General features: G+C 45.4%; 1 protein-coding gene across 5 annotated transcripts in view; it reads left to right on the top strand.

The window, feature by feature from the left end:
* Positions 1 to 16,955, top strand: part of LOC134531593 (ER degradation-enhancing alpha-mannosidase-like protein 2) — a 141,791-nt gene that overhangs the window by 104,910 nt on the left and 19,926 nt on the right. For all 5 annotated transcript variants that reach the window (XM_063367316.1, XM_063367315.1, XM_063367319.1 and 2 more), the window contains one exon: positions 13,699 to 13,863. In XM_063367316.1, the coding sequence (XP_063223386.1) occupies positions 13,699 to 13,863 (165 nt within the window). The remainder of the gene's footprint in view (positions 1 to 13,698; positions 13,864 to 16,955) is intronic.

Genomic DNA, 16,955 nt, shown 5'->3' with positions numbered 1-16,955 from the left:
GTGGTCTGCCCCCAGCCGGATCCGGAGCTGTGCCTTCAGTTCCTGGTTCCGGCGCTCTGTCGGGTTCGCTCTCGGGTGGTAGGCGGGCGTCGTGTGGTGCTCGATCTGGTGTTCGTCGCACCAGCCCTTCCAATGTCGCCCCAGGAACTGACTGGCGTTGTCCGTCAACACCGACTGGGGGTATCCCCAACGGGACAGGAATTCCCTGGTCAGCAGGCTGATGATGGTAGGTGTGCGCACGTTCCCGCATGGATACGCCTCCGTCCACCGCGTGAAGAGGTCCGTCACGACGAGGAGGAAGCGTTTGCCGCGCGGCGTGCGGGGGTAGGGGCCCATTACGTCTAAGGCTATCGTTTGGAAGGCGGTGGTGGGTTCCCTGGGTCGCTGTTGCTCCTCGCCGTCACGCCGCCTCGCTTTCCTCGCCTGACAGACCTCGCATTCGCGCACGTACGTACGTACGTCGTACGTGACGCGGGGCCAGTGGTAGTGCCGGGTGACTTCTCGTCGTGTCTGATCGGTCCCCGGGTGTCCAGCGAGGTCGTGGTCGTGGAAGAACCGAAGGACCGCTTCTCGGGCTTCCGTCGGGACGTAGGTCCTCCAGTCTTCCTGGTGTCCGGGTGTGTGAGTCTGAATCAGGCCGTCTTGCATGCGCCACGCCTCGTGTCCGGCGGTCGCTTGCTGGCCGCGTCTTGCCGCGTCTATTGACGTTTCCTGTGCTCGACGTACCCGGTCCTGGACGTCGGCCACGGTGTTGGGTGGGTCTTCGTCCCCGTCCGCGTCGGCCGTGATTCGTGCGCATGCCGAGTCGTGCGATGCGTGTCCGTGTGGTGTGTCCGGGGGTAGAATCTCCTCCCAGTCGTCCTCGTCCGTCAGCTCTGTTCGGTCGTCGGGTTCCCGCGACAGTAAGTCGGGGAGCTGGTTCTCCGTGCCGGGAACGTGCTCGACGTCGAAGTCGAACGACTGGAGGAATAGCGCCCATCGTATGAGTTTGCCTTTCCGCCCCTGCATCGTACGCAGCCAGGTGAGGCAGCTGTTGTCCGTCCTCAGTGTGAAGCACTTCCCCTCCAGGTGGGGCCGGTACTTTTTCATGGCCCAGACTACGGCTAGGCACTCTTGCTCGTTGCTGTGATACCGGCGTTCGGCTGGTCCGAGCTTCGCGCTAGCGTAGTCGATGACCTCGCGGACCCCGTTCGGGTCCGTGTGAAAAAGCACCGCGCCCACACCGAGTGCGCTGGCGTCGGTCTGAAGGTAGAGGCGGCGTCCGGGGTCTACTCGTGTGAGGGTGTGACAGCGAGTGAAGGCGGCTTTTATTTCTTCGAAGGCGCGTTGCGCGGGTTCGCCCCAATGGTACCGTGCCCGTGGTGACAGGAGGTCGGTCAGTGGTGCGATGGTACGGGAGAAGTCGGGGATGTACCCCCTGAGCCAGTTCACCAGGCCGATAAACCGTTGGAGTTGCTTCCTCGTCCGCGGTGGTGCCGCTTCAGCGATCTTGCGCAAGTGAACGGGTTGGGGTCGGTTGCCAGCCGCGCTTACTAGGTGGCCCAGGAATTCGACCTCCTGGGTCCCGATATGACACTTGTGGTGTGCGGCCGTGAGATGGTGTGTGGCCAAGCGTTCTAGGACCAGCGCCAGGTGTCTGGCGTGGTCCTCCCACGTCTCGGAGAAGACGATCACGTCGTCGAGGTACGCGATCGCAAACCGGCCCAGGTACCCCTCCAACACTCGGGTCATCATTCCCTGGAACGTGGCCGGTGCGCACTTTAGCCCAAAAGGCATGGCGCGAAATTGAAACTTCCGCCCGTCTGGTATCGTGAACGCGGTTTTCCCCCTGTCTTCCGCCCGTATGGGCACTTGCCAGTACCCGGCCTTCAGGTCGAGCGTACTGAAGACTTTCGCGCGGCCGAGTCCGGCTACGGCGGCGTCGACGCTGATTTGAGGTGGGGGTGAGCTAATCGTGATCGCGTTTAGCGGCCGAAAATCGACGCAGAAGCGTAGCGAACCGTCTTTCTTTGGGGCTAATACGACGCAAGCATTGTAATGACTGTTGGACGGTTCGACTACCCCGTCGCGAAGCATGTCCGCCACTTGCTCCCGGATGGCCCTCTGCTCCCGGAACCCGTAGCCTCTCGGGGCCTCGTGTACTGGGATGTCGTGGGTGGTCGGGATGTGGTGTTCGGTGATGGTGGTGCGCTTCAGTGGGTCGGCTACCGCGAAGACGTCCTGCCTTTCTGCCAACACGCGTTCCACTGCTGCTCGGTACTCGTGGGGGACGTTGTGGCGGAACTGGTCTAAGGTTACTTTCTCCCCCTGACTCTCGGGGGTAGTGCCCATGGCGTACATCGTGAGCCGCTCGCGGGTGCCAATGTAAACTCGTCTGGGTTTCATTTCGATCACCGCATCTTGTCTCGCTAACCATGGTTGGCCTAGTACTATCCCTTCGTGTAAGTCCTCTACCACTAGGGCGGTTACCGTGGTGACGTCGTCCCGAATGCGTACCTCGAGTTCGGCTTGCCCCACTGTCCTTCCCGGTTGCGTGCTGGTTGCTAACCGTAACTCGGCTTGGTGGGGCTGCAGCGCGCCGGGGGGTACCAGGTGGGGGGCCACGAACACGTGGCTCGCGCCCGTGTCTACCAGGGCCGCCGTGGGTTGCCCGTTGACTTCCACTGGGATACGGAGTAGGCCGTCGCGAGGGCGGACTAGCTGGTTTATCTGCGGTGTGGCTGCTTCCGCGGCGGGTGTGGGTTGGCTCGGGTTACTCGGAGGCGCGGGTTTTACCGCCGTGCCCCCGGGTGGGCGTTTCCCGACGTGTTGGTGAAGGGTGGTGTTTGCCGGCGTGGGCAGTCGACATGCCAGTGGCGGGTACCTGCGGGGCAGCCCAACTGGCATCGCGGTAGTGGGGGTTCCTGCTGTGTCGATGACCCATCGGGCCTACCAGGTGGTGGTGCGTCCTCGATGGCTCGTCGCGGGCGGTCGGGTGGGTAGCCCCCTGCTTCCCGGTTCTGGACGCTGGCTATTCTCTGACCCATTGGGCGTCTGGCCAGGTCCCGGTCGGTGTTCAGGGGGTCGTAGTGTCGCAGTCCCCGGATGTTCCGTTCCGTGTCTATGGCTTGTCGGACGTAATCCTCGACTTCCTCTGCGCGGTAACACCGCATGAACGGTTGCAGTTCATTGTGTAGGAGGGTGGTAATGGTTGCGAGCGCGGTGGCTGGCGCGGCGCCGGGTGCTACTCGATTGAACAGTTGCATTTTCTTGGCCAGAAACTGCTCGACGGGTTCGCCGTCGCGTTGGCGTTCGCCATAGAACTGTGTCGTGCATTGGACCAGTGCGTGTTCCGTGTCAAATCGGCGGTTGAATGACGTGGCAAACTCCTCCCAGGGCATGCCGAAGCGTCCCCAGATGTTCCACCATTGGCGGGCGGTCCCCTTCAGCTGTTCGCTCGCTCGCCCCGACCATTCATCGGTCGGTATTCCGGACCGTGCCAGTCTAACCTCGCAGTGTGTTAGGAAGTCTCTGGGTACTTCGTGCCCTATTCCGCTGAACTCGGGTAGTGCTAACTTCCCTGTGTAGCACGGATTGCGTGTATGCATCCCCATGTTTGGTCCGGTGATTGCGCTTGGTGGTGGGATGTATTTGGGTGCCAGATTGGTCCGGGCACTCGTGAGGCCCATAGTCGGTAGTATGCCTCCCAGTGTGACGTTAGCTTGTGCCTCCGTCTTAAGCAGTGCCCATGACCACGGTAATTGGGTGTGCGGCTCGCCGAGTAACGTCTCGCTCCAGGGCTTGCCCCAGGTCTGTTCGGTGACGTTGTCCCGGGTGTTCGCGCATTGGCATGTCCTGTACCACGGCAGTGATCCCGTCAATAGGTCTATTTCCCTTGGTAATAGGCAACGCGTGCACACGAGGTCTGTAGGTGGTGCCTGCATGTTGAGCTGTATGTTGTACGTTCAAGTTCGCCGTCTGTGACGGGCTGTTCGTAGTCTGGGCGCGTGTTGTAGCGCGCGGGTTTTAGATCGGCGGCGGGCAGGTGCCCGGACAGCCGCACAAAGAGGAGGCGAAAACGGTCCGCGCGGAGTGGGGGTATCGGGATGGTTGCCCGAAGCGGAGAGCGTGAAGCGGAGTGACGAGGTGGGGGTAGGTGCCCGGACAGCCGCACAAAGAGGAGGCGAAAACGGTCCGCGCGGAGTGGGGGTGGTTGGAGTGTCCTTTGTCCGCTCGCCTCGTCGCGCCGGTCTGTCTGGCCTTCGACCCTTCCTGTGTCCAAAATGGCCGTTTCGTGTCTCCGCTGTCGCCTGTTGGTGAATTTATTTCGAAAATGTCCAGAAGTGAAAAAAAAATTTTTCACGTTATTTTCTGCCCCACGCAGCGGGCGCCAAATGCCGTCGTCCGGGGTCTCGGGCTCGAGTCCCGGTGTGGCTCCTAGTGGGAAAAGGCGGTTCTTGCTACGTATTGTCCGGGTGGGCGCCAGACTAGCTCGGTTCTAGTCGTGAGTTTGGGGGTCGTGGATGTATGTGCCCCTGCGTGGCCCACTAGGGCCGGCGGCGGTGTTGCGTGAGATGATTTTAAATAAGAGGCGTGGAGTTGAGGTGGTGGTGTCGTACCTTTTATTCATAGGAACGAGTCGTACACAATACAACACTCTACAGAGGTCCCCGGGGGGGGTTTACTCGTTATTCCGTGGCGCCGTATGGTTTGTGTTCCGCGTTACGTGGCCTCGGACGCTGTTACGTCTCATACGTCTCACTGGTTACACAGGTAACGTAATTTCGTAACACAAAGGCGGGACACAAAATACACTGAATTAAGGGGGTGCGCACAAGTTACGTTGCACTCGTTACTCGGGTAACGTAAGTTAGCAATACAAAGTACGGGACACAAAAATACACTGAATTAAGGGGGCGCGCACAAGTTACGTGGCACTCGTTACTCGGGTAACGTAAGTTAGCAATACAAAATACGGGATACAAAAATACACTGAATTAAGGGGGTGGACGATTGGAGACGGCCAATCCCGTATGCAAATGTCTCGGCGCGGGTGTTGTGCCCACTGTGGTAAAACACGCACCGCAATTAAGTTTGTCCAAGTTCCCTTGCGGGTTTGTGGTCAGCGCCGTGCGCGTGACCTTAAATAAAGTTCTGTAAGTTGCGGGAGGCGGCCCGTGCCGTATACTGAAGAGCAGCCCCGCTGACCAAGTGTGGTGCGGGGTGTCTTTAAATTGATGCGGCCGGATTAGGTCCTGGACCGAAAAAAGGGACCGGGTACTCACGGAGAGGTTAAGTAAAAAAAGGGGTTCTGTTAATTAGTGACTATATTTACCGGACGTTACTTTCGATGTAGACAAAGGATGTTGCCTCTCCGTGGGACGTAGGTCCGCCCCGGTCCGTGAGCTGCGCTGAACTGCCGAACTGGCATGGCGTCCGAGGGAGGCTCGGCCTCTCTCGCGCCAGGCGTGACCTCATTACGCTAGACTCCAAACGGGTGTGTCTGGAAGAGATTTTATTGTCGCTAAAATCCTAATTTAATGTTTTAGGAGGAATGGGTACGGTTCTTCTCTTGTCTACTCAGGTTTCCGCGGCTTTGTCTTTGATTGCTGTTCGGGTCGCCTGACTCGGGTGGGCCATGGCCAGGGGTGTGTTCCGTTAGCGGGAGCGTATACTGGCGGGTGCAGGTCGGGCTCTGGGGTGGTCGTCGGCCAGACGACGTCAACTTTGTTACATTGTTTCTGTTCCAATCTCAAACTTTGTCTACACACACAATACCTTTAATAAACAGTAAAAAACTTTGACGACGAATTTCCAAATTATACTTTACTTTATAAACAAACATCGTTCTTTGTAACGCAAATTCATCTAATATGTGCGCGCATGCGTAAAACATACGAAAAATGTGAGTAACAAGATGCAGCCGTGTGTAACGTTTCGTTACTCGTTACTAGATGGCGCACCCTTTACTCAGTACCGAATACGTACGGTTTGCTACAGCTATATTATTCTCAGTAAGAGATTTGTGCGCGGTGTTTAGTTTTTGGAATACGTTTTTTATAAGTGCTGTTCGGACTTCGATTTTTTGCTTTTCTTCTTGGATTTTTACTATAGATTGCGATTGGAATTGACTACACTGCCTGTTGACGACCTGCTTAGCTTTTTTATTGTTACATGACTTTATTTACTAACCATTTCTTTCTGGGGATTGTAAATAATTAATCATTGGTATCAAGACATCAAGATGAACGTAAATTTGAACATGTCAAGGTAGCGAGAAAACTGGTGCATATACCAATAAACTGGTATTAGAACTGGACAAAACTGGAACACGGGCGGTGGAGCTTTTATTTTTTTACGCTAAGCTTGCGTCTATTGGCTGGCTGCTGATGGAAGGTCATGAGTCTGGGCGAAGCGTAGAGTGAGTTATACTGCGCATGCGCAGCTCAGCGAACAAAGAGAGCCAGCTGGCGGCTACGCCGCGCCGTAACAGCAGCTGACCGAGTACAATGACCTTTCTCCGCATACGGCGCACTATTGACGGTAAATTTCCATCAATTTGCGGCCTTTTTTTTTTTTTAATTTTTACTGTGACGCAATGTGTATGCAGCTCGTATTTGTTATAAACGCTGCAGGTTGCGACTGTATTTTAATAAACTTTAACGTATTTCTTACACTTTTCATATTTTTATACTTTTTTTTTGTTTTATGCCTCATTTTTCACGGTTTCTGAAAATCTATATGTACGACCGAGGTGTACGTACGAACCGGGGGCCGTACGAGCGAGATCAAAAACGTTGGAGATGGAAAGTTGACGAAGTCTGAGATAGCACGGCATCACAAGATCAACGTTGACCCTGTCTACGATATGGAAACGTAGGGACGCGATTATGAGTGCGGGGGTCATTGAAAATCGGTTAATCGGATTTAATGAAACATCGATTTAGAGTAAACATTTTCGGTAACCATAGCACTTCGTTAAATCGGGGTTCTACTGTATTTATTACGTATTTTTTCCATTACCCCTTCTTACTACTAAATTATTTTGTGCCATAGATCTTCAGGTCTCTTTGTTTATTGTTCCCTTTTATGTTTTAAATTGTTTTAGTATTCTTTGCCTTCATTTGAATACTTTTTCTCCCCAAATTTTAAAATAAAGGCATCTACGGGTCATGAAAGACGTGAAAAAGTAAGGGAACTGGAGTAATAGTCATGAAAAAAAGTCATGAAGTAAACAGTTATAGAGGTGGTAGTTACGAAGTAAATGGTTTTAGGTAGTAGTCACGAAGTAAACGTTATAGAGGTGGTAGTCACGACACTTATAATTTCCTGTAGTCTTTATTTAACTTGCATTTGGTTTGTTAGCACTTCACTTGGGTTTATTGTTGTGTATTACACTTTAAAAGTTGATGACCATCCATCTACTTAAATCATGTGGAAATCATCTCTGAAAATATTTTAGTTTTCTAACAAAAAATGGACTTTCTGCAAATAGAAGTTCTGTTTCATATTATTTTTAATTTTGCTAATACATATTAAGTGACTCTGTGATATAAAAAAAAATTAAATTTAATATGCTCTTAAAGACAAAAAATTTAGTTCCAAACAAACTATAGATGCCTGTTATTTAAATAAATGGCCATAGACCATCTCTGACTGTTTCCTGCAGTGACATTAGCTAAGATGCTGTTTCCATCAAAATTGTTACAGTACTGATGGAGTGATTTAAATTTAAATAAACTATTATTTGCAGTGTTTGTAAAGGAAAAAACTTCCCGTAATTGTTCAACTTAACCGTTGTTGAACAAACTTATAAAACAAATGGCTCTGGTGAGCAGTGTTTGTGCATGCTTGTTGAACAAACTTATAAAACAAATGGCTCTGGTGAGCAGTGTTTGTGCATGCTCGTTGAACAAACTTATAAAACAAATGGCTCTGGTGAGCAGTGTTTGTGCATGCTCGTTGAACAAACTTATAAAACAAATGGCTCTGGTGAGCAGTGTTTGTGCATGCTCGTTGAACAAAATTATAAAGCAAATTGCTCTGGTGATCAGTGTTTGTGCATGCTCGTTGAACAAACTTATAAAACAAATGTCTCTGGTGATCAGTGTTTGTGCATGCTCGTTGAACAAACTTATAAAACAAATGGCTCTGGTGAGCAGTGTTTGTGCATGCTCGTTGAACAAACTTATAAAACAAATGGCTCTGGTGAGCAGTGTTTGTGCATGCTCGTTGAACAAACTTATAAAACAAATGGCTCTGGTGAGCAGTGTTTGTGCATGCTCGTTGAACAAACTTATAAAACAAATGGCTCTGGTGATCAGTGTTTGTGCATGCTCGTTGAACAAACTTATAAAACAAATGGCTCTGGTGAGCAGTGTTTGTGCATGCTCGTTGAACAAACTTATAAAACAAATTGCTCTGGTGAGCAGTGTTTGTGCATGCTCGTTGAACAAACTTATAAAACAAATGGCTCTGGTGAGCAGTGTTTGTGGATGCTCGTTGAACAAACTTATAAAACAAATGGCTCTGGTGAGCAGTGTTTGTGCATGCTCGTTGAACAAACTTATAAAACAAATGGCTCTGGTGATCAGTGTTTGTGCATGCTCGTTGAACAAACTTATAAAACAAATGGCTCTGGTGAGCAGTGTTTGTGCATGCTCGTTGAACAAACTTATAAAACAAATGGCTCTGGTGAGCAGTGTTTGTGCATGCTCGTTGAACAAACTTATAAAACAATTGGCTCTGGTGATCAGTGTTTGTGCATGCTCGTTGAACAAACTTATAAAACAAATGGCTCTGGTGATCAGTGTTTGTGCATGCTCGTTGAACAAAATTATAAAGCAAATTGCTCTGGTGATCAGTGTTTGTGCATGCTCGTTGAACAAACTTATAAAACAAATGGCTCTGGTGATCAGTGTTTGTGCATGCTCGTTGAACAAACTTATAAAACAAATGGCTCTGGTGAGCAGTGTTTGTGCATGCTCGTTGAACAAACTTATAAAACAAATGGCTCTGGTGAGCAGTGTTTGTGCATGCTCGTTGAACAAACTTATAAAACAAATGGCTCTGGTGAGCAGTGTTTGTGCATGCTCGTTGAACAAACTTATAAAACAAATGGCTCTGGTGAGCAGTGTTTGTGCATGCTCGTTGAACAAACTTATAATCAAATGGCTCTGGTGAGCAGTGTTTGTGCATGCTCATTGAACAAACTTATAAAACAAATGGCTCTGGTGAGCAGTGTTTGTGCATGCTCGTTGAACAAACTTATAAAACAATTGGCTCTGGTGATCAGTGTTTGCGCATGCTCGTTGAACAAACTTATAAAACAAATGGCTCTGGTGATCAGTGTTTGTGCATGCTCGTTGAACAAACTTATAAAACAATTGGCTCTGGTGATCAGTGTTTGTGCATGCTCGTTGAACAAACTTATAAAACAAATGGTTCTGGTGAGCAGTGTTTGTGCATGCTCATTGAACAAACTTATAAAACAATTGGCTCTGGTGATCAGTGTTTGCGCATGCTCGTTGAACAAACTTATAAAACAAATGGCTCTGGTGATCAGTGTTTGTGCATGCTCGTTGAACAAACTTATAAAACAAATGGCTCTGGTGAGCAGTGTTTGTGCATGCTCGTTGAACAAACTTATAAAACAAATGGCTCTGGTGAGCAGTGTTTGTGCATGCTCGTTGAACAAACTTATAAAACAATTGGCTCTGGTGATCAGTGTTTGCGCATGCTCGTTGAACAAACTTATAAAACAAATGGCTCTGGTGATCAGTGTTTGTGCATGCTCGTTGAACAAACTTATAAAACAAATGGCTCTGGTGATCAGTGTTTGTGCATGCTCGTTGAACAAACTTATAAAACAAATGACTCTGGTGAGCAGTGTTTGTGGATGCTCGTTGAACAAACTTATAAAACAAATGGCTCTGGTGATCAGTGTTTGTGCATGCTATCAGAGAGATATCACATTGTGTTGCACGACAAGACCAGTAAAGTTAGCAGTTCGATTATTTTTCATTTTTCAAGTTTAAAACTGTTTTATGCATTAGTTATTTTTAATGGTGGGATTACACATATAGGTATATTTGGAATTTCTTTTGTTATTATGATTTTTATTTAATGTAAAACTATATTATTTGTGATATTCAAGTGCACATTTGTTAACTTCTACACACAGACCAACCTTATGTGAACACTCACAGAGACATGCTGTATTTTCGACACGCTATCAAAACAAGTACCACATTCAATGATTATGAGCCAACATGCGGTGTTCGTTTCATTATAATCTTAGACGCTTGTAAGCCATGGTAGGAATCAGTGATGTTAAAGGACCCGCAACCTTTGAATTGTTCATTTGGTTTGTCATAAACTACAGTTAAACATGAATGATATTTATTTTTGGTAGTTTCAAATATTTGAAGCTTTTCTTGATTTGTTTATGATGAATTCAAATTAAAGATAATAATTGCATCCAACATGAAACCATAGATTCGTAAAAATTAATTACTACAGTAACAGTTCCTAACCTTGTATTGTTTACCCTGAACTTAGGTTTTCACATGTTAACCCACTCAAATATCTTAAAAGAAAAATGTGCTTATTAATTTTAACACTATTTCATTCCTATTGTGCCGTAAATTTGAAATATTTGGCACAAATTTATTTTTCACCTAATTCTCCAACATAAACTTTTTTGGCCATTGTGCATCCTGATCAAATCTTTTCTACTAGAGTCCCGCAACTCTTTCCCAACGCCTTAATCTTTACTATTTTATATTTTGCCAAGCGAGTTTCAGCCATAATTTTTCTCGCCGCATCGAGTCACGAACACGACCAGAAACTGAGTACGACTTCGTGACAGGAAGTTCTTCTCTCAGCTGCCTCCCAAAGCAGCCCAGTTTCAAGAGTCCAGCTAAGGTTGGCAGCTCCAGTCACGCCTCATTCTAATGTTCCAGTGCCATCGGGCACGTATTGGCGTCTATCGTAAGATATTTCTCACGAGCTAGCATACCCCACCCAGGAACACCGTCCAGAGCAACGACCTGGGCCACGAACCTCGCCTCCTCGAGGACACCTCGCTCGCCGGCGAAAGGACTGCTTCCGCCACCTCGCGGTGAAAAAGACAACTACTTAACTTTAGTTCCGTCACCTCCCCTCTCTCTAATTAATTTTTAGCCCATCTGAGTGCACTGTTTTCAGAGTGCAATTATCCTTCGTTATTTTTTTTTGTGGTAGGCGGAGCGAGCCCTCTGCGCACTATGTCCAGCCAATCAGAGGCCTGTTCCCCTGCTCCCTAAGCCTCCGGGCCTCCGGCCTAAGTTTTAACTACATTCAGCTCTATAGATCGAGAGATTCGTCCTTCTGTCGTCACCGCGGCCGCATCTCGCCAAAGCTTATCGCCTGCGACTTTATTCACAAGCTATCTCGCCACGACTAAATTAAGGGATGTAATCCCTAAAGTTCGGGAGTTTTCCCTAACTTTAATTTTTTTTATGCTTCTAGTGGGCTACTTGCCATTAGTTCAGTCTAGTAGCTAATTTCGTACCATGTCTCGCGACGGACTACCGCGAGCACTCGTGCAGCCTCTTCCGAGGGAGCGATCCTCTTCATTCCACCCCCTGACTGGCAAGTGGAAGTTTCAACATCCTTTTGGCTGTAGTTGCCTCCCTATTTAACCTTTTGCCCTAACTTTTCAATTTATTTTCAATTCTTGACCACTGGATCCCTTTTTTAGTTCCAGGGGGGTCAAAGATTTATTTCAAGATTAATGCAAAATTTGGTCCAAAATTAATCGAAGAGATGGTGCTAGAGTGCATGTTTTTCTCCGGCTCAAGCCCATCTCTGAAGTCTACTAAATTTACGCCTGTCTCTTTGGAGTGAATGCCACGAGTACCTCCCATTTCTAGTCACCGCCAGTAAACAATAAACAATTGAATATTGTGAAATCAAATAATAAATATTCCCGCACTGGTTTGACCAAAAAATATTTCAATTAATTAATAAAATTTGTTAATGTTAATTTTTTGGGCAAATATGATTGTCAAATTTGTAAAATATATTTTATATTTGTAATTGATAACGTTTAATGACCCCTCCCCCCCCCCCCCCAAACCAATAATTCTAACAATTATAATTTTGTAATTTCTAAGAATATCAAAAGAAAATAATGAAAATCTTAATTAACAATAAAAAGGGGAAGTGTTAAGCAAACTTATTTTGTTTCATTTATTTACTTCAAATATGATCTGCTTACTAGTTCCTATTGTGAGAACTAAGTTTTTTTTTTAATGTTTCTCTCTTGTGTACCTCTGAGTATACTGTTGTCTTTCGCCCACTTAAAGCAGCTTCCAGGGCTTTTATAAAAAAAATTATATAAAGTTTTATTTAACTACACAAGGGCAGTAACACTATTATAATTAAATTACATTCCTATACTTTTATTTGCTTCATACCACCAACTGACACATGTTTAAGTTGAAAGTAATGTCAACAAAAAATGTGATACTGGTGTGACAAGACTAATGTAAATTGGCAGTCACATACACCTTAAATACATGTTTTAAGGACTTTATTAACTGAAATATTAAAAGAATTGCTTGTAAAATTTGTGAGTCAGTAGTGGCTGTGAGTCAGTAGTGACCATGAGTTTGTAGCTGGCGGATGTACACAGGAATGCTCCTCGTAATTTTATGGTATCCGTGATTAAGTCACATGTTTGTTTTTATCTTTATTAGTTATCTGTCATCTTTAATTAATCAATTGTCAGTCAGTCTGATTTTCTGGGGTTTATTTCGCCCTATAACGATGAAATTACTCTGGAATTAACTCAATATGGCTCAATGAATCTGTTTAAACTGTCTCCGAAAAAGACATCTTCTAAAGAACCGGAAATAATCAAGGAAATCAGTGAAAGTTAATGAACTCAAAAATTATATTTTGATTCTCAAAACACTGTTTATGGATTCCAGCACGGAATCATCGGAAATAAAATGTGAACTAAATAAACTAAAACAAGACCTCCGCAAGAATAATGACTACGAAAATTTTTTTAGTCAAGTGCTTAAACAGCCCTCAGGCAGTACGAGAATTGAACTGCAAGATTTCCTGATGGCCCAGGTGACAAAGGCTCAACCGGTGACCTACTTTCGACACAGCGGGAATCACGTGACATCCTCAACATACTTATAACAAGCAGCTTGTCAGTGAGCAAGGTTTTACAGTGCAACACTCACGTAACCCTGGGAGTTGTCGCGGAACTACAATTCCCTTAGTTTAGTTCCTTAAGAGTCCTACAGGTCGCACACAGGACCAGAGGTGATGGAGGAGGGAGGGGAAACTGCGGGCATGGTGAGAACTGCGCCAAAAGGAAATATAACTATCAGGCCAGAGCTCCGGAGAAATTAAAATGAAAAGATGCAATAAAAATATTGGAATGCCCAAAGAACTAATGTAAAGCTAAAATGCCTTAATATTAACGCCTTTTAAATAATTCAAGCCTAACATGTGCCATGAAAACTAGATAAGTGGCACATGATGTTTTGAGAAAATAATCTTTGGAAGAAAAAAATGAATCCCACCCAGCTTTTAAGTCATATATATTTTCACTTCAGTTACATACATTATGTAGCTTACTTTGCTTTAACATTTATTGACCATAGAAAAACTAATTTTTAGAAGTGTGAACTATACTTTGTGTGTGTTGCTTTTCAGGCGGAGGCTGGCTCAAATCGAGAAGGCTACCCATTGCGACCTGAGTTGGTTGAAAGTGTAATGTACCTCTACAGAGCAACAGGTGACCCGTACTTGCTGGAAGTTGGTATAGATATTTTGCGCAGCATACAGCATAGTGCTCACACTCCCTGTGGATATGCAACCGTGAGTACAAAATTTGTTACACGTACTGATTACAAGACTCATTAAATATTGGTTACATAACCATGGTTAAAGTAAGCAAACACATGAAGGAATTATTCACACATATTAGAGGAAAGAGACATCAAAGTACTCATTAATTTCGCTTTTAAAAATTAGATTAGAAAATATGTTTTAGAAAACATTTCACATAAATTTTTTGGGGAGTGAAATACATAAAGAAAAAAAATATTATACATGTTTAGTTAGTATCATATTAAACAAGATAAAATTTATCAATATTTAAATATAGTGAAACCTCTATGTAATGAAACTCTTTATAACAAATACCTCTTTGTAAGAATCTGTTTGCTAAGTCCCAGTCAAAACTTATCTAACACAAGGCATTTTCACCATTGAAATGGGGTGAGTGCGGGGGAGTTGGAATCGAGTGTTTGGAATGGCGGAGCATCTGCAAGGACACCAGGTGGATGGCATGTGGACCCGGTTGACTCTCACTCAGGGCCGTGACGTGGCCAATGAGGCGCTACAAACACATGTGATGAGTGAATATGGCGAACATAGAAGGTAACTGAGAGGGCTTTTCAGAGTTCCACACACCTCAGTTCCGCAGTTGAACACATGTTCACTGTAAGCCTCTTATCAATTAAAACCATATAATAAGCATTGAAGCAGTTGAAACATCAAAAGCACGTAATCTCTATATGCTGATGACCAGACCACTTCATGTCCTGGCGTAAGATATAGTTTATCTTAAAAATGGCAAAAATCCATAAATGAATTGAAAGAATTAAGTTGCGTTGCCCCCTCTCAAAGCCAGCATTAATGCAGTGGAAAAAAATGTTGGCAAATACAGTAAAACCTTTTTGTTGCGACCCCATTTATTGCGACCACCTCTCTATTACAACCCGATTTCGAGGAACCGTGAAAAAATTGCAGAAAATCCGAAGAAAATCGGACAGAAAATAAGTTTCTTGTGGTGAGTAGCATGTTACTGCCTTTCTCTTGCCGAGTGCTGTACTGCCGTAGGCAGCGCATATCTAAAAATAGATACCACTTCCTGTCGACCGCTGTAAGCGCTTGACAACCCCCATTCCACGTCCCTTTGCCGGCAGGGTGCAGATAAAGGTTTTTGTGGCAACGTGTTTATGTTTAGCTTTTTGCGAGTGTCTAGTCTGGTACGCAGTTAAGGCAAAGCTACCTGCTGGATTTCTCTTGATTTTGATTACTATCGGTTGACAATGTTTGCTTAGTTTATGAAGTCCGATTTGGTATATTTTCTGGCTTGAATTTGTGAACTAATACAATGCAAGAAAAACCCTCCGGCTGCAGCGTGTGAACATGGTAGTCGGCTCACCCTCTCCCCATACCGTGCGCTGCGGCCGATCTCGGATGCTGCTTATACTTGTTAACAATCACGTTATCTGCTTCATTTTAACGAGAGTAAAAATATATTAAAACTGTCAGCAAATTGATAAAAGCTTTATTTGTCCGCAAAACAGGGCACAACACTGGCCCGCCAGTTGTTTTCATTCAAAACGTGGCTAAAGAACATGTATGGATCAGGCTGAAAACATCCGGCAATACGTGTAGGTTATAAGGAATCTTGCTATGAATTGAGATGTTATGTTTTTCAAGTAGATATACACAGCGACCGACTGGATGCACGCCCGCCTCGACTTGTTTTAACTGCCGCAGCGATGTTTATTTTGACAGCTCAAGCAATTATCTTTTCCCGTGGGTTGACAGAAAATGGTCCCTTCACCCAGCATAAAAAAAGGCTACGCCACTTATTCCCCACGCAGGAAACACACTGGCTGCCGTCTGTCTCCCCTGCATTTATCTTACTTCTAACATTCCACGTCTAGCCTCTCGCGCGAGCAATAACGAAGCAACCACTCATTGGGCCGTTTTATGCTTTGTTTGGTGACAGCAGCTTGATTTTATTCGGTATATTCCTTTTCATAGGACCCTTGCTATTAAAATACATTTATATTTAAGTTTGAAAGCTTGTAAATTCCTTGCCAGAGATGACTGAACTCGAACTTGGTGTAAAAGTGACATATTTTGACCCCTCCCTCACCGCTTTAGTACCCCATTCATAATAGCCCAATTTTACGGGAGAAAGGAGGGTGAAATGAGCATTTTCTCACTGAAGGTTTTTCAAAGGGGAGCTTCGTTAAATCCGGGGTTCTAGTGTATTTAACTATGGCCAGCAGAAAACGTACATGTAAACTAACCAGTAAAAATAAATTGTCTTTTGACAATTTTCTTTAGAGGTGGCCTGTAGGGCGGCGGACTTGTCATGAAGGTTGAGTGGGTTTAAAGCAAAGCCGTCTAGCATTACAGCATCCTGCCATTGTACGGCTGGTTTCTTAGCGAGTTGCGTTTTGAGGGGGGGGGGGGGGGGGGTTAAAACAACTGAAAATTTCGGAAAACATCTATTACGACCCTATTCCTGGGAACCGTGAGGGGTCGTTTCAGAGAGGTTTGACTGTATGTAGTTGGGTGATATGTGTTAAAAAAACATTTTTTAAATCCGAAAATACTTTTATTCTATGCTCTTTAACTTCCTCTTTTCATTAAACCTGGCGGAGATAAGAAATTCCAAATCATTTAGGAGATATTGAATTTTTTAATTTTCATCATACCTGTGCATTCATGCAGCGTAGGTGAATGACTACATCATTTTCTACTAATGGCAAAGGAATTGTACCCGCCTCTAACTTAGGTGAGTTTTTAACGTTTCAAATTTTTATGTTTTATTTGTTATTTGGATATTGTTGCGCAAGTAATTAGTAAAAAAAAAAATAATTGAGTTCCTACTGTTCATCCTTTGTCCCAGTTTGTTAGGTCAGGTCAGTTACATTATAAATACTTTAAAACTAAACAACCATTAAAATTAATTCATATTATTTTTAATGTCCGCTTAGTTTGAAAGTACTTATAATGTAACTACCTGATCTAATCGATCATTTTAATTAATTAGACATTCACGTACACACGGCAAAATAAAAAATAGCGACGGTCGAATGTTTGCACAGGTCTTGTATTTAGAACGTCTATATCTCCTAAAGTATTTGTAATTTCTTATC

This window comes from Bacillus rossius, chromosome 5 (genome assembly GCF_032445375.1).
Source record: "Bacillus rossius redtenbacheri isolate Brsri chromosome 5, Brsri_v3, whole genome shotgun sequence".
Taxonomy (NCBI): domain Eukaryota; kingdom Metazoa; phylum Arthropoda; class Insecta; order Phasmatodea; family Bacillidae; genus Bacillus; species Bacillus rossius.
This window is presented reverse-complemented; position numbering and strand designations above follow the sequence as displayed.